This window comes from Silurus meridionalis, chromosome 4 (genome assembly GCF_014805685.1).
Source record: "Silurus meridionalis isolate SWU-2019-XX chromosome 4, ASM1480568v1, whole genome shotgun sequence".
Lineage (NCBI taxonomy): Eukaryota > Metazoa > Chordata > Actinopteri > Siluriformes > Siluridae > Silurus > Silurus meridionalis.
Genome location: NC_060887.1, coordinates 28737963 through 28764045, shown reverse-complemented (window position 1 = coordinate 28764045; position 26083 = coordinate 28737963). Strand labels below are relative to the sequence as shown.

At 39.0% G+C, this 26083-nt stretch overlaps 1 protein-coding gene across 4 annotated transcripts in view; it reads right to left on the bottom strand.

The window, feature by feature from the left end:
• Window positions 1-26083, bottom strand: part of arhgap28 (Rho GTPase activating protein 28) — a 30795-nt gene that overhangs the window by 2932 nt on the left and 1780 nt on the right. The window contains exons 1-13 of one of the 4 annotated variants that reach the window (XM_046846825.1): window positions 22625-22755; window positions 12720-12904; window positions 11753-11973; window positions 9521-9596; window positions 9224-9396; window positions 8283-8448; window positions 8099-8190; window positions 5344-5421; window positions 3287-3446; window positions 3006-3088; window positions 718-915; window positions 295-429; window positions 64-191 (exon numbers count right to left, since the gene is read on the bottom strand). In XM_046846825.1, the coding sequence (XP_046702781.1) occupies window positions 64-191; window positions 295-429; window positions 718-915; window positions 3006-3088; window positions 3287-3446; window positions 5344-5421; window positions 8099-8190; window positions 8283-8448; window positions 9224-9396; window positions 9521-9596; window positions 11753-11973; window positions 12720-12904; window positions 22625-22689 (1760 nt within the window). In that variant the 5' untranslated portion in view covers window positions 22690-22755. Of the gene's footprint in view, window positions 1-63; window positions 192-294; window positions 430-717; window positions 916-3005; window positions 3089-3286; window positions 3447-5343; window positions 5422-8098; window positions 8191-8282; window positions 8449-9223; window positions 9397-9520; window positions 9597-11752; window positions 11974-12719; window positions 12905-15964; window positions 16302-22624; window positions 22756-26083 lie in introns of those variants that run through there. The other 3 variants (XM_046846826.1, XM_046846827.1, XM_046846824.1) reach the window with 3 other exon arrangements.

Genomic DNA, 26083 nt, shown 5'->3' with positions numbered 1-26083 from the left:
GATCAGACATCTTCTTAGCTGCATTCCTCAGTGTGTAGAAGAAAATAAATGCTGCTCACGCACCCATTCTCGATATCAAATCTTGCCATCACGTCCCGAGCCTTCGTCTTAGTGTCCAGCTGGATTGCCATGGAGATTTTAGCATGTAGTGGTGCCTGCACTCTGATGACCCCATCACGAAGATCAGTCACCTGAAATAGGAGGGTTGAGGACACTCAGTAACACTGTGCAAGAGTGTAGTAATCACAGAAATCACTTTGTTCATGCACTAGTCACATGAGTGATAAAGCCCACCTCACTCCTTTCTTTGTCTCTGTCAAGGTTGCGTCTCCTCAGTAGTTTCCTCTTTGTCTTCTCGGAGCTGGGAGTCTTTTTGCTCATGGAAGCCTCGTTCATTTTCCGCACGTGAGAGATGAAGAAACAGGGCACCTGTAACATACGCAAGACATTTTAGATCAGGCATGTGATTGGAAAAATCTGTCTCCCGGTCCTGAAGCGAAGATAGATTCGGAGGACCAAAACCATTCATTTAAAAGGATTTTAAACTAGCAATCAGGTAATGCTTTGGTCAGTGGAAAAAAAAGACAGGCAGAGTGACTTCCTGCTGTTCACATTGCTGCTAATGGGTTTGAATAACCAAGTGCATTGATCTCAGTTTATTATCCGCCTCCTGTCAACACGTTCCCCGTGTATCTGATATGAATTTTGAATCCTCACCGTCCAAAGAAGGTCTTGGTGGATGATAAGAAGGCGAACGAGGTGAGCTGCCCTGGCTGCCCCCTGCATCTCCTCCTGCTTGGCCTTCTTTCCCCTTAACGTGAAAAGATTCGGTGCCACAATCATGGAGACATTCCACAGACTCATGCGGTTCTTCTCCTCGTATGCCACTACCTTCCTTAAAAACTCCAGCAGAGCCTGATCATAACACACACACACACACACACACACACACACACACACCTTATGGAATGAAGTGCTGTATAATACAATCAACAATAGGAGTGATATGATTTAGTTATGTTACTTGTTTTGGAGTGATTTATTTCTTTAATACCACAAAAATTATATTAAATAAATAAAATAAAAAAGCAAATGATGTCATTCCTTTGACAACATCTCTTTTTTCTCCCTCTTTGAAATTAACAAGGTAAACAAAAACTCATAACATATAGCCACGTTACAAGCTGTTGGACAGTGGGTAAAAGAAAAAAAGTGTCCTGACAGAAAGCTACACCATAACAATATATAGCTTTTTTTCTTTAAAAAAACAACACATTTTATACAATCTAAACACCCATAAATCAGCTGTTACTATCGAAGCAATAATGTTAACGATGAGCGAACGCATTAACGTTACCCTGTAAACTGAATTACAATGAAATCTGTTCCTATAGAATATTAATGAACAGCTTCATACTAGCCGTGAGCGAGAGTTCATCAGCGCGGTGTTTTACGCAATAAAGAAGCAAAACTTAGAATTTAAGGGTCCTGATTTGAGTATATATACATCAAATCCTGCTTTTATATGAACTACAGGTCTGAACATTACAGTCAGGTGTGTTCACAAGAGATGGATTGAAGCCACTCAATGAAATTCTAACACCGTAATCTAAACCAAGCAAGTGATGGAGACACAATGACGCTCTCTGATGACAGATCATTCATGTATACCTGAATGCTGTGTTATCTGGTTCATAGTAGGTGATCTATTTTTAATCTAATACACACAATGTGTATAAGCACACACCCATGCCTGAACATGACACCATAAAAACTCAAGAATGTATTTATGTGTTTTGTGCGTTGTGTGTTGACGGGAATGAATGCCAGGGTGGCTTCAGGGTAATTGTTCACATACTAAACAGTGTGTTTAAACAATAATTCAAATGTCTGATTCTTAATGTAGTTTTAAACTGCAGCTTTTAATAGCTAAAGTTTTTGTTTTGCTTTTAATAAACCTGGCAAAAAAAATATGAAACTAGACCTCACAGGAGACCTGACTGACCAGTTTTTCAACTGGAAGCTCATTCAAATGTTTAGGAATGAAATTGCATATCTGCATGTGCACACAGCGACAGACACGTACTCTTCCTGTAATTACTCTCCTCCTGCAGCCTTCACCAAGGTGACTATCATTAAATCGGCGACGGCAGCAGACGTGGCCAACTCAAACAACCTTGCTTTTGCCGCGTTCCAGACTTAAAGTCAACACCAAATAAAAAGAAATGTACTATTGTTATATACAAAAGCCACAGAATGTAATCAGAAATACCAGATGAGGTCTTAACCCAAAAACACAAACAAACTTGCCTCCTTATAAGACTCATGAGAGAGAGAGAAATTTCCCCCCAAAATGCTACCACACAATTTTCACTTCACATGAACTAGGAGACTCGAACGTGTTCCACCATGACAATGCCCCCGTGCACAAAGCCACCTTTATAAAGATATGCTGTACATGGGTTGGAGTGGAACATCTTGAGATCTCGAGTGAGAGCTCTGACCTCAACCATACTGAACTGTTTTGGAATGAATTGGAACACTGCCTGCACCCCAGGCCTCCTCACCTCCCCTACATCACTACCTGACTTGACTAACACCCAGTACCTGGTGGCTGAATGAGCACAAATCTCCACGAGAACACTCCACTATCTGATGGAACACATCTTCCCAAAAAGGTGGAGGTTGTTATAACAGCCGAAAAAAAATAGGGAAGCTTTATAGTCAGTCGGAGACATTTATTTCACATTTATGGTCTCCAGTGGCATCGAATTATATCATTCTGCCATGGGAAAGTCATCAGAAAAGTTTTCTGTGTTCATGTAATATGTCAAACTGCTTTTTATGGCTTATTATGTTGTAATTCATGGACGTTTTGGCTTAACATCGCATCACGATGCTAACGAGATAAAAAAAAAAATGTAATGCTGCTGGACATGCTGGAAATAATATAGGAAAAAAGGGCAAGATGCTGCAGTGTTTTTAAAAGCAGACATGCTTCTTACCTTCAGTGTGTCTCTGTTAGCTTCAGGCAGAAGCAGGACGAGAAGGTGCAGAGCCTGGAACTGGTGTTTGTGTGACGTGATATCTGACACAAGCGAGACAGAGCCGTTAATCTCAACACACTCAGTGATACGCAAAGCTACACTATCTGCTTGCCGTCATTGACAGCGAGTTCCAATTTTGTGCAACTAGTAACACACTTTCATTTGTGGCAACTGAACTGTGAATGGAAGATTTATTTAGGTGTTCCAGTGAAGTGTTTGTGTGTTTTTCAGGTGCTCACTTTGTGCAGCGGTGAAGGCAGGCAGGTGCTGCAGCGTGAGCAGTGGGTACGGCAGCTCTCTGATGAACATCTTCAGCAGACCAGCTGCATCATTTTGTCTCACCTGCTCCCAGTCAAAACTGTCGTTGTAAAACTTCGCCTCCAGCTCCTGACGCAAATGCTGTGAATTTACACACGCAAAGTGTAAGCTGCAGCCATTTTATTTAGGTTGCCACCTTCTTTTGTTTGTTTTGAACCATAAGCATCGTTTAAACCATTTCAACATTGAATATTGAAATTCTTTAGCTATACCGTTACAGTGTTGTTTAGTAACATAAATTCTCACCACTTTCCAGCAAAACCCAATGTCTTAAAAAGAAAAAATCCAGTACTCCTATACAACGTCATGGCTCTGAGTTACACCAAACTCGACACAAGTTAGTGATGCATGAAATGACAACTGCGGTGGTGTTCACTGTGGTGTTAGCATAACAGGAACCTGTTCTCTTTGAGCAGAGTTTACAAATAAGAATGTGATAGAGATGGAAAGCCCCCTGCACCGCCCTTTTCGAGTACAGATGGAGCAAAAGATAAATCCCACTGTCACAGCAGCTTGGAGGTTACATGTAAAATGAAAAACGGACCATCAATGAAAGAAGATTCAACTTTTTTTTTTCCCTCCATGCATTAAAGTTTCTCTGTGCACACAAATACTCATGTATACTCAGTTCCATGTGTATCTTAGCCTGGAGCATATGTGCTGTACGTGTTAGGGTTACTAAAGTAAAACAGCTGGGCTGCGATGCAAAGTTTTTAAGGCTCAGAGAGGAAAAACTATTTAGGATAATCTGGGAGGGGGCTCCCCATACTAAAACACCCAATGTGGTTTCTGTTTAAACTCTATTAAAATGCGGCGATGGTAGTCTTTTAAACATATGAAACAAACACAAGCATCTGCATTTATGTTTATGTACATGTTAACTCCTTAATCTTTGATCTGTACATTGAACAATAGTTATTGAGGCATTTTCAGCTTGACTCCCGATAAACAGTATATTGCCAAAAGTTTGCGGACACCTGGTCATACGTATGGTATGTTTTTTTTCTTTTCACATTTAGTTAAAATTTCCTCGTATAATTCCCTCCACTCATCTGTGCAGATGTTCCACTAGATTTTGGAGCGCTCTTCTGGAGATTTGTGCTCATTTAGACACAAGAGTGTTAGTGTTAGTGAAGGTACTGATGTAGGGGAAGTGAGGAGGCCTGGGATGCAGTCAGTGTTCTAATTCACCCCAAAGGTGTTCAATAGGGTTAACGTCAGGGCGTTATAGCAGGAGATCTTCCACTCCTAAGCACATCTTCACGGAGTTGGCTTTGTGCACAGGGGCACTGTCATGCTGGAACAGGTTTGGGTCTCCTAGTTTGAATAAGGGGAAAATTTCATGCTATTGCATCCAAATACACACTGTATAATTGTGTGCTTTCAGATTTGTGATACCAGTATGGCTGAGAAAGTCAGGTGTCCCAATACTTTTGTAACAATGAAAATGTATATAGATATTTCTATAGATAAAGGGGTAATTATGAATGTATAAGTTTCTTCCATATATTTCACTGGAGAACACACTTTGCTAAACTGATTCTACATATACATGCACACGAACTGCTTTTTTTTTTTTTTTTAAACGGTTAATTTCTGCGAGACCTGGATTGGATTAGACCACCTGAATAAGATGCAAAGCTTCACAGCCTCTTAAGAGATTTCCATCGATAAGCCAACCCCCATTCAGGCGCTGCTAGCTTTTATTAGTTCTGAGTAGTTAAACATGGAAAAGAAATGTGAAAAATGTGAAAAACTGAAGCGTAACGGTAAAGAAACAGAAGGCGTGGCTAAACAGGTTTTTAGCTGATGCGATATGTATGCGCATTATCAGGCAGTCGTATCCTTTTTTTGTGTGTGTGTGGGTTAATATCTAAGGTGCCGTAGTGATGACGCATCTACGATTTGAAACTAGATGATGTGGGATGATGCTGCTGAACTGCTGATTAAATTATGAGGATCTGATTAGGTGCTTTACCTTTACTCTGGAGGCAGAGCCAGGCACCCTGAGAATTCCTTCCGTCTGCAGCCCTGTCTGCTCCAACTTCGACAACAGCTGCACACAGACACACAGACACACAGAAACACAGAACTGTTATGCTCATGATAAACCCTCAGAGCTCAATAAGTTGTCTTTGTTTACTCAATAAACACAATAAACGTATGGCATCTGCTCGCTCCAGCGTGTGTGTTTGGTTAGCCTGCGTCTCTCTCGGACTCTCTGATACACCCTGCACATTGTTTAGAGATAACGCAGTGTGTTATGCAAACCTTCTTCAGCATTCCACTCCTTTTAAGAACAGATAGAAACTGTTATCTCCCACTGATAAGCCAATCAGACGGCAAGACTACAAATAGTGAAGCCTAAACTAAAAAACACAAACGGATAAGCTTTCTCATCCTCTCCCCTATTCTCAGTGCAGGGTTTTACATACCCTGTAGTGCTGGGTATCAGACGTAGCAATTATTGTGAATACAGCTGCTTGAGATTATACGAGAAAGAAAATATCCTCTGCTCTGAAGGTTATGTGCAATCTGCTAAAACGGTTCTCTCGTCATTTAAGTACCTTATATTGCACCAATCAATGCTGATTGCATGGATGACTGCATGAATAAGCATGAACATTGCAAAAATATACTGTGGTACGACGTGCCCTGCTCTTTCAGTTACATTTCTACTCTTCTACATGTACAACTGTTTAAATATTCCTTAATGTTTCATCATTGTAATGGAATGTTCTGGTTAATTTCTTATTAAACTGGATCAAGCAGTGAGGAATCTGTACTGAACATTACATTCCCAGCATGTGGTCGACTATTGAACCCCTTCCCTCCCACACGTTATCTAAAAGCAGGAAAATTGAGTAAAAGAAACCGAGTGATTTCTTAACACACAGCCTGATTTCTTAACACAGTTTAAAGATAGTCTTTCGGCAACTCTTACCATCGAGAGGATTCTCCTCGGTAAATAGTCACTTATGGATTTGGTTTAATCTCTGGAATGCAGCCTAATACTATGCTGCCCAGAAACGTCCCAGATGACACAAACCTCTTTTCAGCATTGTGATTATTACAGGAAATATAAGGTCACTGATTATAAATGATATGCATAAAGCTGCATTTTCATTCATATTTTAAAAGTTCTCGCATTTTTGACTCATATATGAACTTCGATCTGTATCTAAAAAATCCAGAACTCCATTTTCCACTGCATCACTGAGATAAACTTGTATGAAAGATTTTTTTTTCTTCACACAAAATTCTTGGTCTTCTCTAGACTCCTTCCATAAGTCTCTGTTTAGTGTAATTGACATCCAGCAAAAAAACTTTGGAACAGTATGGTTTTCTTGGCATAGGGAAAACCCAACACAATGTTGGATATTTTATAGTGTTAGGCTGTACCACACTGTGGAGTAAAATTAAATTCAGCTACATGCTTAGCTAAGTGTTTTTAACCATGTATTTGTGGCTCGGGTAAAGTTCTGGGTTACGGACCAAAAGGTCGCCATGCTGCCAATGTTTAGCCCTTGAGCGAGGCCCTTAATACTTTCCGCTCCAAGAGCGGTCTGACATCAGCTTCATAACAAACTGAACAATTCTGAAATCTATATGCGACAAGTAAAAAGCCTTTTTTGAAACAGGTAGCTCGAATGTCAAGAAGTTTTGTGTATAAAGATTATTACATAGCTACAGCTTTAAACTGTTTGGATTCATTTTGCAATTCTACAGAATGACTACTAATCCACATCTTCTCTAATCAATTTTCTCAGCATCGCTGCGTAACGCTGATGTAACAGAAGTAAAAGATGGCCAAAAAATATTCTACTTAAGAAGAGAATATGTGGCACTATAAAATATTCGGTGGTGCTTATGTACCCTCCGCATAACTGCTGATTCCACTTAAAATGGCACAAAACTGTGGCATAAATAAACTTTGTGTTATTTATTTAAAAGACAACCTCTATGCAAACCTCAAAGCATTTATAAAACAGTCCTAGTGGTTATTGACAGCTGGGTAAGTAATAGATCCTATGGCGTTTCATAACGATAAGAAAACACTGCCATTAGAGGGACAGCGTCATTTAGCAAATGTTATAATTGTAGCCTATATAAACTTTCTGCCATTCCTACAATATAGCTAGCTAGATAATATAAGTAATAAGCAGCAGGTCAGGGAGTTTGGATTTGTTTGATATTTTTTGTCATGTCAAGAATCGTTACATATTAGAGCAACTGATTATCAGTATAAATAAAAATAAATACCCCAAACAATACTGAAGCAGTCAGTACCCTATTCAGTTCTTAAAATGGCACTGATAAAACAGTGTAATGCCATATCAAGTGTAAAGATATGTCACTGTAGTCTACAACAGTCGTCTTGTCCCTCCAGACAAGAAAAACACACTTCTAACAGCTACCCTATACTCAAGGGGAAAGTGCAGAAACAAGGCTGAGATCTGATAGTTCTTTGGAAAACACTTGCTAAGAATAAGAAGAAAGGCCATGGAAGCCAGGATAAGATGTATCAAGCTGTGGTTTGAGCCGGAAAGAGGGAGGAACCTGAGACCTAACTGATGGGGTGTTGATTAATGACTTATCCAAAACATCGAGTGCAAAGATTGGCTGTGTGGAAGTTTCCACTTTGGGACGAACCAAAAGAAGCATTGCTGTAGTTCAGACCTCTGACACAACCCAGCAAAAATAAGACTAACTCCAAGAGATAAGCTACGCACCTTTTTAAAAACAAGAGGAACTTTAGAGCCAGGAAATTTCTTTTGGTCATTTTCCAACAGTGTAGTCAGGGGAACTCCAAATAAGCCAGTTTCTGCAAAGAGAAGGCGGCCATGATCACCAATCAAAACATATCTAGAGAATAAGTGGTGAAATATTACGTGTGAAAATTTCAGCAATACTCACCCCGCACCTTGCTACGAACCACCCGGTTCCTCTTCAGTTCAATGCCCAGGGCATCAAAAAATGTGGTTAACTCTATCAAAGCGATATAGCCGATCTTCTTGATGTCTTCAGAGGACAGGTCCTGGACTCTGGTCAACCCCTGCTTAGGCTTCACAATCTGAAATGTCTAAATAAGACATAAGAAGTAAGACATAGAAAACTTCTTCTTCTTTCGGCTTCTCCCATTAGGGGTCACCACAGCGGATCATCCGTCTCCATACTGCTCTGTCCTCTACAGCTGCCTCTTTCAACCCAACTACCTGCATGTCTTCCCTCACCACATCCATAAACCTCCTCCTTGGCCTTCCTCTTTTCCTCCTTCCTGGTGGCTCCATCCTCAGCATTCTCATACCGATATACCCCATGTCCCTCCTCTGCACATGTCCAAACCATCTCAATCTCGCCTTCCTTAACTTGTCTCTAAAATGTCCTACATGCGCTGTCCATCTAATAAACTCATTTCTAATTTTGTCCATCCTCATCACTCCCAACAAAAACCTCAACATCTTCAGCTCTGCTACCTCCAGCTCCGCCTCCTGTCTTTTACTCAGTGCCACTGTCTCTAAAAGTAAGACATAGAAAACAAGGCTACAATATACGTATAGTATGTTTATTTATAGTATGTAGTATCATTTTATTTCAAAATAAGATATGAGAGTTAATTCCAAAAAAATTTTCTCAGGTGAAATTTCCTCTTGAGGATTGTTTTGGTAGACAGTGTATTATAGCAGTGAACTCTGGCATCCTTCTTTCAGCTCATAGTGCAATCAATAAAAAATAAAAAAGCAATAAAAAGCAATGATGACAGATGGTGAGGGAAAGGCACTGTGGCCCACATAAACTGTGTGGAGCGTGTGATTATTGAGAATTGTGGAAAAGCAAAGCTGGAGGCAAACATTTACTTGTAAATCCTTGTCTCCTTTGCAGATCCTCTGGCAGTCAACGCAGTCACGACCTTTCCGATGAGCTGTCACTCCTTCAGAGTACGGCACTTCAAAGGACAAGATATTCGGCTCCAACTGACACTCTGGCATACTGCTCTCCACAGGGTTGAACACTGGACATGACTTACGAACTATGGTAGACACACATATACGGACATCGTACCTATATATTAGAGTTAAGTATATTACATATAAGCAAAAGGCTTCCAGTGGGGTGGTACAGCGTTTGGTTAGCATCAAAAAACACAGACTAACCTTTGGGAGGTGTCCAATGGGGCAATACTGGTGTAACCGGCCCATTTGGAGATACTGTGGGTGTTGGTTCAGAAGGCTGTAAAAACAATGGAACTAATGTTCAAATGGATTTGTTACAATGATGAAACTTTAACAATAATTAGAGTTAGTAGTTTATTCAAATGGATTAAATGGACAGATACATTATGGTTGAATCCAAACCTCAATAAAAAAAAAAAAAAAAGAATAATATAAATTATATGTTCAATTGGTGAATAGCTCTGGAACCTATTAGAGCCCTATAGTTTTAATAGATATTGAAATATCACATTAAAATGATGTTCATGTACTGATCATGAATCCCCAGGTACAAAAACCTCATGGTGTATGGGACTATCTGTTCCTGAACAACCTTGAAATGCTTCAAAAGCTGAATCACATCATAACAAATGATAATGGTTCATATTCCCAACCAGACTTCCTGTGGTGATCCATCCCTCACTTTGCCTCCATTCGAACAGAAAGGTCCTTAATGACCCATCATCCTCTTCTGTAATCTAGATCACATTACACAGATCTAAGTTTAGTACATTAGTCCACTATGCCAAGTTCTACTCACGACTGCATCTTTACAATCATCACACAGTGATTCTCAGTTGCCAGTCCAGCTGGCTATGAGTCACTGCTCTACATTTTCTGCCGACTCCTTTGCCCCGTCAAACACCATTTGTTGACCAGATGTCCACTAAAAACATTTTCCCTGCACCCTACATTTCGCTTCATGATAGTGATATGCTAGAACATTCAAAGTCGGATTCACTGCGTGTTCTAACATGTTCCAGTTTTTCCCCCTTCAATGCTGTGCCTCTGTGACACTCATTCTGGTCAGCCCCTGGTCAGTTACTCATCCACTTCACATGCTCTTAGTCACAGAGTCACACTGGGGTGGTTTTGAGAGCTGCCTTTATTTTGGTGTTTATTACTAAATTCCCACACATAAATGACCCTCAATTCATTCTATTGTACAGAGTTTTAAACAGTAGGCATTGTCGCTGCACAAAAATCCAGATGTAGCAAACCAGAGGTGACGGGAAATAAAAAAAATAAAATAAATCTTTGAAATAATTTGAGGAAACAAAATTAAATATGGAACTCGTCCTCTTCTGGTTTGTACAGTGCAAATATAAATCATTACCCACTCCTTGGTTTTGGGCAAGTAACTTGTTTTGCATCTTGTATGTGAAATTTGCTTAGGAACGTGATTATGCATCTTAAACTAGATTTAATGCTTTCCAGTAAAATGTGCATACAAATATACAAAATAATTGCTATCGATAGAACCACTGCAGTGGCAATAAAGAGTACTGATACATTTGCAGAAGAAAAAAAGCAGAGTAAAGAATGTTCAGAATGAGTATAATATCAATACAAGTCCGCAGATGAGCACAGAAACATCATCATGATTACAGCAGAAGTTATTAAAAGTTGCAAAGCTACAGTATTCAGGTGAGATTATCCACTGAAGCAAGAATAAATCAAATTACTGTCTGGTCTGTTTTCTTCACAGTTCATGAAAATGAAGCTAAATCTAAAACGAAGCCCGTATTTATTTAAATTGCGGCTTGAGAAGTCTAAAAATCTTTATACTGCCTGCTTGGGTTATCACATATGAACACAGTATTACTGATGGCTAATATAAATGTAGTCAGAGTTGTTTTACATTCTTGCCCTACCACATTCCAACCACAGTCAGCAAGACAGATATGTTTTCAAAATGAGTAGAGAGCAGCTGACCCGGCAAATGGGCGGCATGCTCAGGAACGTCTCGCCTTTCCTGTCCTCACACTAAACCCAGCTGTCGCTCTTATCCTCATGAGTAGGTTTCTAAATGAGACTGACACCTAAAAGGCTCCACAGTGACTGCGGACGACATGAGATGCAAGAGCAAGTGGCGGCTTTATCTACTGCATACGCAAGTCACCATCTTATAGACAGCTTAGAGAAAAGAGATTGTGCAGCTAATCTGAAATTTTAGGTCAGGAACCAATTAACCAGTACTGATCCAACATCCTACAAGTAGACAGTGGCTTACTGCTCAACCCTAAAACAATATTCCTGTCAGAGAATTAAAATATAAAGTCTAAAAAAAAAATCTAACCTGCAACTTTATTTATAACAGACTATATTATAGAATCTGAAAAACTGTAGGATTTCCCAGGAGCTTCTGGACCATTAACCGTGTCTTCTGCTTACCGGCGTGTCAGTGGTGGAGAAGACATCCCGGACATGGCGAATGGGCTGCTTGTTCCTCTTGCGTAGTGTTTGAGTGTAGTTGTTCAGACGTTTCTTCACCATCGCGGCTTGTGATTGGGTGAGTGTGGACAAGAGAGCCTCGGCAGGACTGTCAGTGAGAGCTCCAGACACCAGCGTCGAGAGACCCGCTTCATGCAGCCACGCTTCCTCCAGTTCCGCTTCTAACATGCGGAATTAAACAAACTTCAGTTTGAATGCTAGAATACTGAGCGTGTAAAGCAACAGTCAAGCGTGATCTTTAGAAAGTGATAAACATCTCACTGCTCAGAATGTCTGAAACAATGGAATTGATTGAAGTCGGGTATGGAATGTTTGCTCTAATTATAGATTTCCGTGTAATCAGAATAACAATTTCATTAAAAATAAATGTAGAATATGGAGGTTTCGAGACTCGGTTCCCTTTATTAAAATCATTGAAGGTCTATCTGGAACCTCCTTACCCAAATGTTTAAATGGTTCAGTCTGCCTCACATGCATTATTCATTTAATGTGCCTAATTGTTTTTGAATCATGGACCCCCTAATGTTTTTCATGCATTTCCTTATGAAGAGAAAAATCACCATATCAAAAGAAAATAGAATAAAAACCAACAAAAACAGCATGAGCGAAAACACCTGTTAACCATTTTCCTTCAGTAATCCCTCTGTAGACCAGGGGGACCAGTGCATGTACAATGCCAAATATTAGATCCAATTCTGCCAAGCATACAAAAACTATCCAAGAAGCAGAAGCAGGCCAAAATCCAGCAAATCCCGATATTAAATTAAACGCAATAAAAATAAAGCATAGGCTTTAATCATCATTACAACCAGCTTTATTTATAGCTCTATGTTAAAGCTATAGAGATACGATACCCAAGATAAAATCTTGGTAAAGTGTTGGTTCATGTACAGTGGTCTACACTCACCATCAATGCTGCCCTTCTCCATCATCTCCTCCTGGCCTCCTTGGCAATCCTCTTCAATGTTCCTCATTTCACTCCAATAATCCTCCATGGAATCCTGAGAGTCTCGGGACACTGAGCGTTCAGGAGGAGAGGGTGGCATCGCGCCTGCCGAATTCATCCTCACTAACCCCCGATGCTGTGCTTTCCTAATAAAAAAAAAAATGTTTCCCAAAAATGTCTCAAATCCATTCTCTAAGCAAATGAACCAAGAGACATAATGATACACAACAAATCAGACTACATAGTAGATACTGTGACTTAGTGTATAGGTGTAAATGTTAGAGCATTACCTAGCAGTTACTATAGAAAGAATCTGAGTATAAAGACACGCTGAGATGTTTACAGAATTACACATTATACCCAGCAGCACATAGCCCAATATCAAAAAGACAAAGTCTCAGCTTGCTGCAGTTCATACAGGATGTCCATTTTGCCAGTACAGCCATCTAATTTCACGATACCTTGAGTCCTTGAAGAACTCCGAGATGAAAGAGCTAGTGACACCACAAAGACCTCTACACTTCATATCTGCCAGCAGCTGCTGGAATGGAGGAGAAATGGAGGTAGAAGGATGACAGACCAACCCAACCCTTTCAATGTGGAATTTCTAGATTACAGCTCTCAATCAAAAGCATCAAAGCAACAGATCTTCTACCTCCAATCTTCAGTAGTTTTAGAAGAAAAAGTTAAACATTATAACTCCGAAAAAGCCTCCGAATGCAAATCTGCAATCTTATTCAATTGAGTTTTGAACTTTCCTACTGAAATATTGATAATGGAAAACTAGCTGACTATGAACTGTTATCGCGGTGACTCTCACTCGCTCTCTCCGTTTCTCTGCCAGGAAGCAGACTTCACTTAGAGGATGTTATTGATTACAACCATACAAGATGCCTCCTGTGTTAAGAGAACTCTATTCTGATAGCCTCCGAATTCCCTAAGAGGCATCAGCTTCCGACAAGTTTTATTACTTAAAATCAACATACTTTGGAATCTCAGTCATGCATGTATGCCATGCAGGCTTGAAAACAAAGTTTCAAGAGTTTAAGAGTTTAAAGCCCAATCACTCAATCTATCACTTTGCAGCACTAATTACAACTTAAATAATTAATAATACAATAAAAACTCCTACAACTAGCACAATAGCTGGTTTGGGTCAAATCTGACACATCAGCAAATCTAAGATGCTGTTGGCTGAGCAGTAATATTGACTTCTCTATTGATAAAAACATATATCTCTCACTTCTACATGCCTATAAATGTGTCCATCTCAGAAGACAAGACCTTCAGCAGTGTTTATCAGATCTAATAGGCAGATTCCTCCTTTTATAATTTGGTCCTGGAACTCAGTATGGTTTTACAAGCAAACCAGTAATAACCACACTTAGAAAAGGAAACAGAGACTATTATGCATTATGAACATCATTCAGTTGCATTTGTGCTCACTAAAGTAGACAATCAAAGATGTATTCACTGTAATGTACAATAGACATATGCATCCATCAGCCTTTCAAGAAAAGCACAGGCATATCCACTAATGAGTTCACTAATGAGTTAAAAACAAAAGTTCCTCTACACAATGCTCTACACATATCACTGAAACCTCTGGATGACCTGCTATCAGGAGGCAATCAATGACATAGACACACTGCCTAAACCGACTTTACACTAGACAATAATTGTCATGATTTTTGCCATTACTGACTTTGTTCTCGGGTTTAGATCGCCTGACCTGGTGCATATTTACATCCGATTTCAATTCAATTCAATCTTTATTTATATAGCACCTAACAACTACCAGGTAAAGCCTAGGTGCTGAACAAAGTGCAAAAGGCAACGTGCAAAACGGTAATAAAATTAGAGTTAATATAAAAGTAATAAAATATACAATATCATAAAGGAAAGAAGTAAATCGAAAGAACTAAAACAGAATAAAAATAAAACAGGCATGAAAACACAACAAATCAAATACACGCTAAAAAGCAGAAGACTAAGTACACCCTCTACTATAGAACAAAGGCTTTGGTGAATAAGTGGGTCTTCTGGTTAAGCTTTAAAAGTAGAGAATACATGATTGATATTATTTACTGTAAATAAGTCATGCAAATATGTATCAGGTCTGCCCTTAATGAAGGCTGATCAAGTACCAATCTAGCCAAAGAGTCAACAACTTCAGCCTTTGCTCCGTCAGAAACTTCCAATCAAACCCTCAGTGTGAGAAACTGAACACGCTTATATTATTATAAAAGCTACCAATATAACACAGGATTACACAAAAACCGACAAGAGAGCCACTAATACAGCAGTGGCCATTAAAAGAAAAATAAATGAACATGCTAGTGAAGAGAAGGTTTTTGAAGAATGGTTCTGTTTATGCTGACCCGTGTTATGCACAAGCTCGGATAACTGATTGATGATGCAAGTAGAACGTAATCTTTTACTTTAAACCTAAAAAAAAACAATTATTGAAAATTCGTTTCAAAAATATTTATTATATAGTTAAACATGGAGAACACATTACCATAAGATTTGGCCCAGACCTCACTAGGATTACACTAAACAGCGTTTAAGCATCAGTTTTAACGTGAAAACAAAATTCTAAACAAAGTTAACTTATGTCGTGAGGGCTACACCCCTAATTGCATTAATAAATTAATGTCCATATACTATCTATGTGATGTTCATGCCAGGTTAGCATTTTCAAGCTTACATTTCAATAGCAAAAAAAAAAACCTGCCTGCATTTTTAACACTCAGAATCAGTGATTGACTATTAATTCTCCCCTGGTAGAACGGCGTGAGTGTATATAAAAATTGTGGGTGGGTGTGTATTTAATATTCTAACTAAGAACCTGGAATATCTAGACACATACTAGATCGCTATATGCAATACAATGGATCTAAATCCAATACAATGCTGCCGCACCAGATGAGCATGGAAACAGAACATAAGTCTGACTTCCTGACTTATAAAGAATTTGGCTTGGCACAAATCCTGAGGAAAGCCAGGGAAACTGCAAGACAAGCACCTCTGCAAGCAGATGATTGTATGAAAACAAACAGAGACCATTGCAAGTTCTTCTGAAATTCATCTAAACTGTCTTCTACAGTTACAGATATTTTTAGCTCTGATGTTTCAGCTTTAAAGAATCAATACCCCTTGAAAAACAGACTCCAATTAACGTCTGAGCGGAAAACGCGGATTACCTTTCAGTGCCTCATCCAGCTGTGAAGGACATGGAAGGGCATCAGAGTGGGGTAGTCTGCTCTGATTCGAGATGTAGATCATAAAATCAAAGGCACTTAAAACACAAAGACGGAGGGAAAAAGAAAAAAACAAAAAGACCGAGAGCTACAGAGAGGAACAGAAACAGATACGATGAGGCTCAACTGACCCAATCTCAGGATTTCCTCCTGTGACAGCAGGAACTCTGTGTGTAACCTAAACTCATCTCCCCTCCCAAATACCTCTCTCCATCTATCCATCTAATTCCATGTGAGGCAAACAACTTTCCAGCACACGCATTTCTTCCTTCCCTGCCCCCCTAGTCCTTCTCTGTTTGGTCCACCCCTCCCTCTCCCTTTACGTTATCCTGTTCTCTCTCCCTCTCTCTCCCTCGCTCGCTCTCTGATAGAAGCCACTCCCTGTTTCAGTCTTTACAGGCCTACTACTTCCCTTTAGAAGGAAGGGAGTTAAAGGAGTTAAATGCCCGTTGTTTCACTGTTTATGCCAAGTGCTCTCTTGAACCCTTCACAGTGAAACTAAAAATCAAGGCCAATTTAGATGTGAGGAGGTGTTCAGCAAACCAGAGCAGTGAAATGAGTGTAATTTTGGAAAACCAGTCCCATATGTAGGTAATCAGCAAAGCCATTCATAACTCCACACACTTTCATTTCAAAACAAACCTTTTAGAGCGAACCATGACAAACAAACGGAGAACAAACGTTCTATTAAAAATACGAAATATAACGATGCGGCTTTCGGAAATTTTGGCATTGCGCAACGCGTTTTGCATACGTACCGAATGACATCCGCTCAGGCAAAAAAACAAACACACATATGTACACATCCCCTTTTTCAAGGAAAACAACTCTATGCAGAAGAAATATCGGCAGATGTATACGATTTCGAATTATCCCTTGTAATACATTTTTAAAAAGCTGAATTGCACTGTGGCAAAACAGGAACGAGGACTAAACTGAAATCATGGTTCTGGTGGTTCAGCCCTGTAAGGCTGCTTAAACCAGAGAGGAAAGCTGAAGATCCCTCAAAAATCATGACCCAATTCCTCCAAGAATGTAAACACAAGCGCCATGCTGCAAAACGCCAACATCCAAACATAACATGTACACAAAACTTTTGTCTTTCAGCAACTTTTTAAGAAAGTCAAAGAAAAGAGGTTTGAAACACTCTGACGAAGCACTTGGAAATGTTTTCCAGTCAAAGCAATGTCCATATGGCCTCTCTGGCCATTTATTTAATCGACTAAAACATTTTCCATTTTCCTTATTGATTAAAATAGGCATCCACTTCAGTGCTGATAAAATCAAAACAGAGAGCCAAACTGCTGACCCTGGCACGTCTCTGCAAAATGGTCAAATGAGGAAAGGTTGATTCGTAAAACAAAAACCTTCTCAACTATTTGCAGGCGCATGAATGAAATCAGGAGTTCGAGATGATTTGATCAGAAAGGTATGTCAACCACCCCAACTAGACTGTAGCTAAAATAAGAAACACATGTTACACAAAGATGCTTTAAAGAGCTCGAAAAAAAAAACTGCTCCAAGTTTCACTCAGTGTGAAAGAAAGGACATCACTAATGAGTCATAAAGATAACCAGAAACACACTGAACTTATATGGTTTTATGATACAGGTTATATGGCTAAAGCAAAGTCATTACAAGCCTTAAAACTATGACGGCATATACTACATTTCAAGAGAGTGTGACTTGCATAATGAGTACAGAACCATAAGCATTTATTGACATTTTTTTCAAGCAAATTATGGTGCGTTTGAAAGCAACATTCTTATGACTCATTTGGGTGTTCTACTCGGTCATACAGAAAGTATCCGAAATATTTCCATGAAGCATTTTTGAGCTTTGGACAACAGAAAGTTGCGTTTCCTTCATTTATACATGCGTCACCTATTGAACGATGCCTCTGATTAGACTCGGCTATTATTAAATAACATCCCAGAACAGGGAGCACTTTTATATCTGCATTCAGGGACACCAATATTTGCCAATTCAAATAATCAAGCAGACAAAGTAGACCACATGGCGTCCACAAAAGGAGACAAGTGGCATTTATAGCACTGCTTTGGGGAAAACCTTTAATGACAGGCCACACTGAATAAATATAGCCACCATGCCTGGTATTCTTTACACTGGCCTTTGCTCATTAGGTCTAGAGCATTAGGCAGCACTGTGAGAGCACAAAGTATTGCTTAAAAATGATTTAAAGGCTGGACGGCCTACAAAATCGATCAATACAGCTTTAAAGTGAGGCTGGGACTCAAGATGATTAGTCTAGGACAGGGTTATGGACAATTCCGCACACAACTTTAATAACTCGTTAACCCATGATGGAACAATAATGATTAGAGCTGTTCGGGTTTAGCCTTCAGCCTGGTCACAAATGCATTTGAATCTCTGTGGTTGAAATGAGCAATAGTAGTCAGCTGGTGACAAATGGGTTTTTGACCGCAATAAGCTTTCAATTTCGGATCCCATGAGCTGAGGTCAAAGCCACCATAAACATGTCTTTGCTAACTGGCCAGTTACTGTGAAAAGCTTTATTGTCGAACGTATTAATGCATCTAAAGAACTTCATTTCTATGTTAAAAAGACGATCTTCGCTTAGTATAGCAGTAGCTAGGATCATTCTTTTTTAACATTAAGGAGAGAATCTACACGGTCCCTGATACTTCCTGATTTGATTAGGGATGTAGGAAAAGACTGTCGTGTAAATCCACAACTTTAATATGCTTTGGCATATGCAAATATATCGCTAGGTCACATAATACATGAGAACTTCCCATTTCTTTCGGCTTCTCCCATTAGGGGTCGCCACAGTGGATCCTCCGCACGTTTAATTTGGCATGTTTTTACGCTGGATGCCCTTCCTAACGCAACCCTCCATATTTATCCGGGCTTGGGACCAGCACTAAGAGTAGTTCCCTGAACGGGGATCGAACCCGCAGCGGAGAGAGCGCCGCATTCTCACCACTAGACCACCAGGGGACCTACATGAGAACTTCCCATTAAGGTATGATAATGTTCAAACATAATTGGGTCAACAAGTGGAACTGATGCTCGGAGCAGCAGGTTGCTTGTTTAAATATATTTAAATATATTGTTTCACTTCAAGAAGATCTGTGTTCCATAGTGCTTTGTTTCTTTCCAATGTCCACTATGACATTAAAATGTAACAATAGATTTCATCACAATACATTTTTCTGAGATTCTATCAGTCCATGGAGCCAAAAAAATAAAATATTGTGTTTAATAAGTTAAATTAAATATATGAGTGAGCTTTTGATTAAATTACATGTACTCTAAAATAACATTTTTCTATCCTACTAAAAGATTGCATCATAATCTAGTTTAAACTTATAGCCAAGAATTTTCAGAATGACTCCAAAATCCCTCCAATGGTGCAAATAGGTGATGTTTGGAGAATGTTTTTTTGGAAAATTCACTTGTATCCTATTCTAGGAAGGTTCATTAAAATTCAATGTTTTAAACTTCTTAAGTATTTCCCAGGAAATGTGTGTATGTATTATTTCAATGCTATGTCTATTTTCTTATCTAACCCATGTTCAACGAAAAGATTAATTTGGCATCTGTTCATAATTTTTTTAAGAGCTAGATATCTCTCGTAGCGTGAGATTTGTTACCCATGCAGGGGTGTCAGACTGAGTGTCATATGCGCTAAAAATGGAGCAGATTATAAATTAACATTTTTTTTTATGTATTTCGCATTGGTGCATTTTGCTGTTTGTTACTTGACATTAATACACTTTCTCTGGGCTGTCAGTCTGTGTGTTTGCATGGCAACATGCATCTCTCTATCCAGCTGTGATTCCTTTGTTACTGTATTATTTCACCATAACGTGTCTGAAAATCCAGTTGCTTGATTACCTACTTAATTTCTTGTTTAGAAAATGGTTGAATGCATGCAGTATCACGAGACAGATGCTGCTGTATTGAATATAAGCATTGTTATGATTACCTGCGGTCTCCTGCCTAATGCAGTGCAGCTGTTCACTGCAACAGCACTTGATATATTCTGAGATACAAGTGTTTTCCCAGAATACAAATATTTCCATTTTCTCTGATGAAGCAATACCTTTCTGCAGCCACTCTCTTTACTTCATAGTGTGGATTAGGAAAAAAAAAATCGAAGCATAAGCATTAAGCGTATGATACCTTTTAACCCATGGCTTCTATACAATTCCAGTCAGGCCCGGAAATATTTGGACAGTGACACAAGTTTTTGTTATTTTAGCTGTTTACTTAAACATAATAATTATATAACTGTATTTTTAATATGTGCTTAAAGTGCAGACTCTCTGCTGTAATTTGAGGGTAATTTGTTGCCGCCTCTTTTTAAATTGACCAAAAGTAATTGGACAATTGCCTCAAAAGCTCATTTCATGGGCTGCATGGGCTGTTCCCTCATTAATCAATCATCATTAAAAAGGTAGATAAAAGGTCTGGAATTGATTCCATGTGTGGCATTTCTGGAATCTGTTGCTGTGAATCCCAACATGCAGTCAAAAGAACTCTCAATGGAAGTAAAACAGACCAACATTAGGATGGAAAACAGAAGAAATCCATTAGAGAGATACAGAAATGTTAGGAGTGGCCAAATCAACAGTTTGGTGCATCCTGAAAAAAGATAAATAAATAAATAAAAGAGTGCACTGGTGAGCTCGGGAACTAAAAAAGGCCTGGACGTCCACGGAAGACAACGGTGGTGGATGATTGCAGGATTCCTTCCATGGTGAAGGAAAACCCCTTTACAACACCCACCGAAGTGAAGAACTCTCTGCAGGAATTAGGTGTATCAGTATCTAAGTCTACTATAAAGAGAAAACTTCATGGGAGCAAATATAGAGGGTTCACCACAAGCTGCAAACCATTAATCAAAAATAGAAAGGCCAGATTAGACTTTGCCAAAAAAACATCTAAAGAAGCTGGCCCAGTACTGGAACAGCATTCTTCAGACAGATGAAACTAAGATCAACCTGTACCAGAATGATCGGAAAAAAGAAAGTATGTCGAAGGCTTGGAACAGCTCATGATCCAAAGAACACTACAGCCTCTGTAAAACATGGTGGAGGCAGTGTGATGGCATGGGCATGCATGGCTTCTAATGGCACTGGGTCACTAGTGTTTAATGATGATGTGACAGAAGACAGAAGCAGACAGATTAATTCTAAAGTGTATAGAGAAATGCTTTCTGCTTAGATTCAGCCAAATGATGCACAGCTGATTGGACGGCGCTTCACAGTACAGATGGACAATGACGCAAACCATACTGCTTAAGCAACCTAGGAGTTTTTTAAGGCAAAAAATGCATGTATGCATTTTACTTGCTTAAAACAAAACTTAAGGCAGAAAGATGCACAAACAAGCAATATCTGAAAACAGCTGTAGTAAAAGCCTGGCAAAGCATCACAAAAGAGCAAACCAGCAGATGGTGATGTCCATGGGTTCAAGACTTCAGGCAGTCATTGCCTTCAAAGGATTCTCAACAAAGTATCAAAAATGAAAATTTTATTTACAGTGAAGTGAATCTGTCTGATAACTTTTGAGCCCCAGAAATGAGTCAACTCTGTATTAAAATGGTTGCAATCCCTAAATGTTTAATAGCATATTTTTGTTCAACCCCTCTAATTAAACCTGAAAGTCTGCCCTTAAATTGCACCTCAGTTGTTTCATTTTTAAATCCGACGGGGTGGCTCACGTAGCCCAAATCATGAAGATTGTGTCACTGTCCTAACTGTATGTATCACAAAAAAATCTAATACATAGATATAACCAGAATTCCTATTTTTATGCCTGTAGATCATTAGAGGAAGCACTGTTTACACTTTCAATTCATTACATTAACACTTCAAGCCAAAGTATTTGACAAGTGTAAACCTCCTTCAGCCTCTACATCTTTCTCGAGCTTGTTCACACTAACTCCACACATTCACTATGCAAATTCTGTATCCTCAATACGGCTTGTTGCAATTTGCAATCGAGTCCCTGTGGTGTGAGCGAGTTCAAAACCAAATGATCATTCGTACAAAGAACAGCACAATTAACTATGTGATTTGTACTCGAGATCCTACAACGATGCACATCCCAGTACAAACCAACCAAACTGTTATGTGATTCAGTACTGCTATGTACAAATCCATTCATACAACTCTGGTGAAACTAGTATATGGATATTTGTGCAGTAAGTAATTAGCATATTTTAAATATTTTTACAGAAGGAAGAGGCGAATTAAAGGTTTTTAAATGAGCATAAACATCCTTTAGTCAAAAATCACCAATGTATTCTGTAAACTGTCAAAATATATCTCAGACCGAAGGTCTACAACGTAAATATACCTACCACATAAGAAAATCATATAAACTTCAAACTGTGATTAATGACATAATGCAATTTCCTTATCAGAAGCAAGAAAATTTGAGCAACACCTCATAAAACTAAGTTAAACTATCAAGAACTGGGATTCAGCACAAATCCTTATCTAAGCACGTCCTTTGTAAAGGACACAATAAGCAAAATTCCTCTAGCGACAAATGCTTTGTACGAGTTCACCGACACACTTGGCGAGACTGGTGAATAGTAATGTTTACCTGTGCATTGTAGGAGGCTCTCTCTCCGTACATGTAAGCTGTAAACACTGACCTCCTTTTCTCATCGCTGCATGGAAGAAGACTGAGCAAGTTTGAGTTAGAGAACCTAATGTCTACCTGCATGAGACGTGGAATGTCGCAGAGCAGCACTATAAAAAGCAGCACATACCTGGAGTCATTTCCTCTTTTGCTGAACTCACGTGAGGCAATGATCTCAATGTTTAGGACCAGCATGCAAGTTTGTCGATTTGTTATGCTTAAGGGCAATAGGCTTTTTGCCAAAACCAAAATTCTCTGAAAATGATGACGTTTCCACTTGTTTTCACTTATTGAACAAACAAAATGTATTGGTTTCATTTGAAAATGACGTATGGACCAGAATTTATATTCACACGTTACAGGTTTTAGTGCTCCACAAACAAATGTTAAAACCTGGTGATTTTATATACAGTTTATCAGAAGGCTTTAATGCCTTTCCATTAACCACCTGTCAGTTCAAAGAAATCTTTATACATCTACAGCAGAGGGTCACACAGCCAGCATTCGACTTCCTCACGCTTTCATCTCCTGTGCAGGGCTACAGGTTAACCATAGCAGGTTTATTAGGCTTCACTTACAAACTTAATAACAAACAAAACATTTTCCATTAAAGAAACACCTGCACCTACACTAAATCAGGCATAACATCATGACCACCTGCCTGATACTGTGTTGGAACTTTTTTTGCTGCTAAAACAGTTCTGACCCATCGAGCATCAACAGCCTCCATTTATTCAGCAGTTTGAGCTACAGGAGCTCGTCTGTTGGATCGGACCACACGGACCAGCCTTCGCTCCCCACGTGCATGAGCGAGCCTCGACTGTACACGACCCGGTCACCGGTTCACCAATGTTCCTTTCTTGGACCACTTTTAATAGATGCTGACCACTGCAGACCAGGAACATTCCACAAGAGCTGCAGTTTTGGAGATGCTCTGACCCAGTAGTCTAGACGTCACAATTAGGTCAAAATTTGCTCATATCCTTATGCTTGCCCATTTTTCCTGCTTCAAACACGTCAAATTTGAGGACAAAATATCCTGCTTAATATACCCTACACACTAACAGGTGCCATGATGAAGAGATAATCAGCGTTATTCATGCACCGGTCATAATGTTCTACTGTCCTTATTTTGACATAATATTTCATTAATAGCGTATTATTCCGATATTTTTATTAAATATTTCATTATTTCAACACCATATTACATTATATTACTGATTATTCTGACATATCTCCTAGTTTTAGGTTAATATTTACTGCTCCACAGTCTGTCAGTAACCCATATTGACATCTAACCAGTGGGAAATCATTGTCGTTGTCCTAATGCTTTGTCTCTTTATATGGAAAGAATCCCACAACGGTGGTCCATAACAAAACAAAATAATGTCAATATTCTGAAATAACACCACACTCTAATTTATCTTACAACTTGCTGTTCTGTATTTGCACATGTACAATAAGAAACAATTACACAGAACATAATTAAGGCTAATATCTTTTAAAAAGTACATAACGCTCTAATCATTTAAATGCCAGAACAACCAATAACACAGGGCATGGTTACCCAACCCTCCCACAAACATCTGCATATCTTATGTCCAACCCTAACATATTTGACCTACTTAGTCACATCTATAATAGTGCTTGATAATTAAACTCCATTAACGAGGTTGCGTGATGATGCACACGCATGGAAGGCCATGGTTGACCTAGAGTGCAAGGAAACATGCATAAGTAAACAGTACAAATGACCACACTGTACAGGGAGTGTAATACTTTGTTTTTCGGCGAATTACAAAAGCCGCCTTCATCTGAGAAGCCGAGCTCCATGCCTTTGTGTAAAAGACAACGCTCATTAGAGCATAGTTTGGAAAATAATCCTGCTCTTAAACCAAATACTCACATCAATGCACCAACTTTAAAGGTTACGGTCAACACAATCGCAAGACTGCAGGAGTCACCTCTGTATGTTTTACACATTCTGAGATAAGAGCTTAATGTTAATGGCTGTATATATAGAGAAGTCGGTTACTTGTTAACTTTTAACTATTTAGAGCAGCTATTGCTACAATGATGTGTTAGGACTATAATTGCCCCAAACAATTTTGTACTTCAAATCGCCAAAAACTAACAGTTGATAACTTGATTTAAATAGATCTCATGACAGAACTATATAAAAAAAAAAAAAATCCGAGGTCACACAGATGAGCATGGGTTCTCTTTTGAGTCTGGTTCCCCTTAAGGTTTCTCCCTAATATGACCTCAGGAAGATTTCCCTGTTACCATCAGCGCCTTTGAGAATGAATTTTCCCAGTCTATTTATTTCTGTAAAGCTGCTTTGTGACCGTGTCAAACATCCCCACGAATACAGGTGAAAAACTGAGGACAAGATGGAATAATATTAAATAAAAGAGAATACATTAAAAACAGGTTTCAGAAGCTCTCCTATCAAGTCATTCTGACCCCACGGGTAAACCGACTGTGTACTGTGTAATGCAAATATTTTAAGACAAGCCTATATTTAATCTAGTGTGTCAGCTGGTTCGACTGAAAACAGAGTTTTTGTAATAGTTTTAGAATAAAAATAGTCTTGCAAGCAACAAAAAAAAAAGAAATCAAGCACAAAAGAAAGTAACCAAGGGAAAGGCACAAAAGCAGGAAATTCAGATTAACAAGAGCAACAACAATAAAAAAAAAAAAAGCACACGAACAAGAACGAATCAAATAAGAATGCAAGTAAAAATGAAAGTATGAAAGATATCACTCATGACCGCAAGCAATAAATCAAGATGGAATGAATTCTTCAAAAATGTAAATGATGTGATCAATGTAAAAAAAAAAAATTTACATTAAAACGCTACTATAGTGGTGTAGAATTTGAATATGTGAAAGAATGCAAAAAATAAAAGTTCACCATTGTGTGAACACGTTGAAATCCACTCAGGGTTGTACATCACAGATACACGCTGTCAGTGATGTAATGTAAACCTAAGCTGTTAGTGATGTGACACAGATGGGAGCACAATATGGTGAGAAAGACAAAAGAGGACATAGGGAGACAGTATACCCTGTCACCACTTGCTGCTGTGCATTTACATCATTCGCTGATGAGATGCCAAGAGGACAAAGCCAATCAGTATGTGGAGATTTGCACCGAGTGGTGCGCCACAAGGGCAGACACTAACATACTTTCGAGCCAGGATGTGCAAGACCTTTACTGTTCTTTCTCCTTTTGCCTTGACGCATAGTGACCATTTCAGCTTCAAACCCATTGCATTGTAAACCCAAGCACTCAAAGAATATGTGCTTTTTAATACTCGCTTCCACAAAGTGTACTAATTAATTATGCAATTTCATTATCCTATAGATGACCTAAAATAATATTAGAGGATATAAACATGGTTATGGTTTTATCAT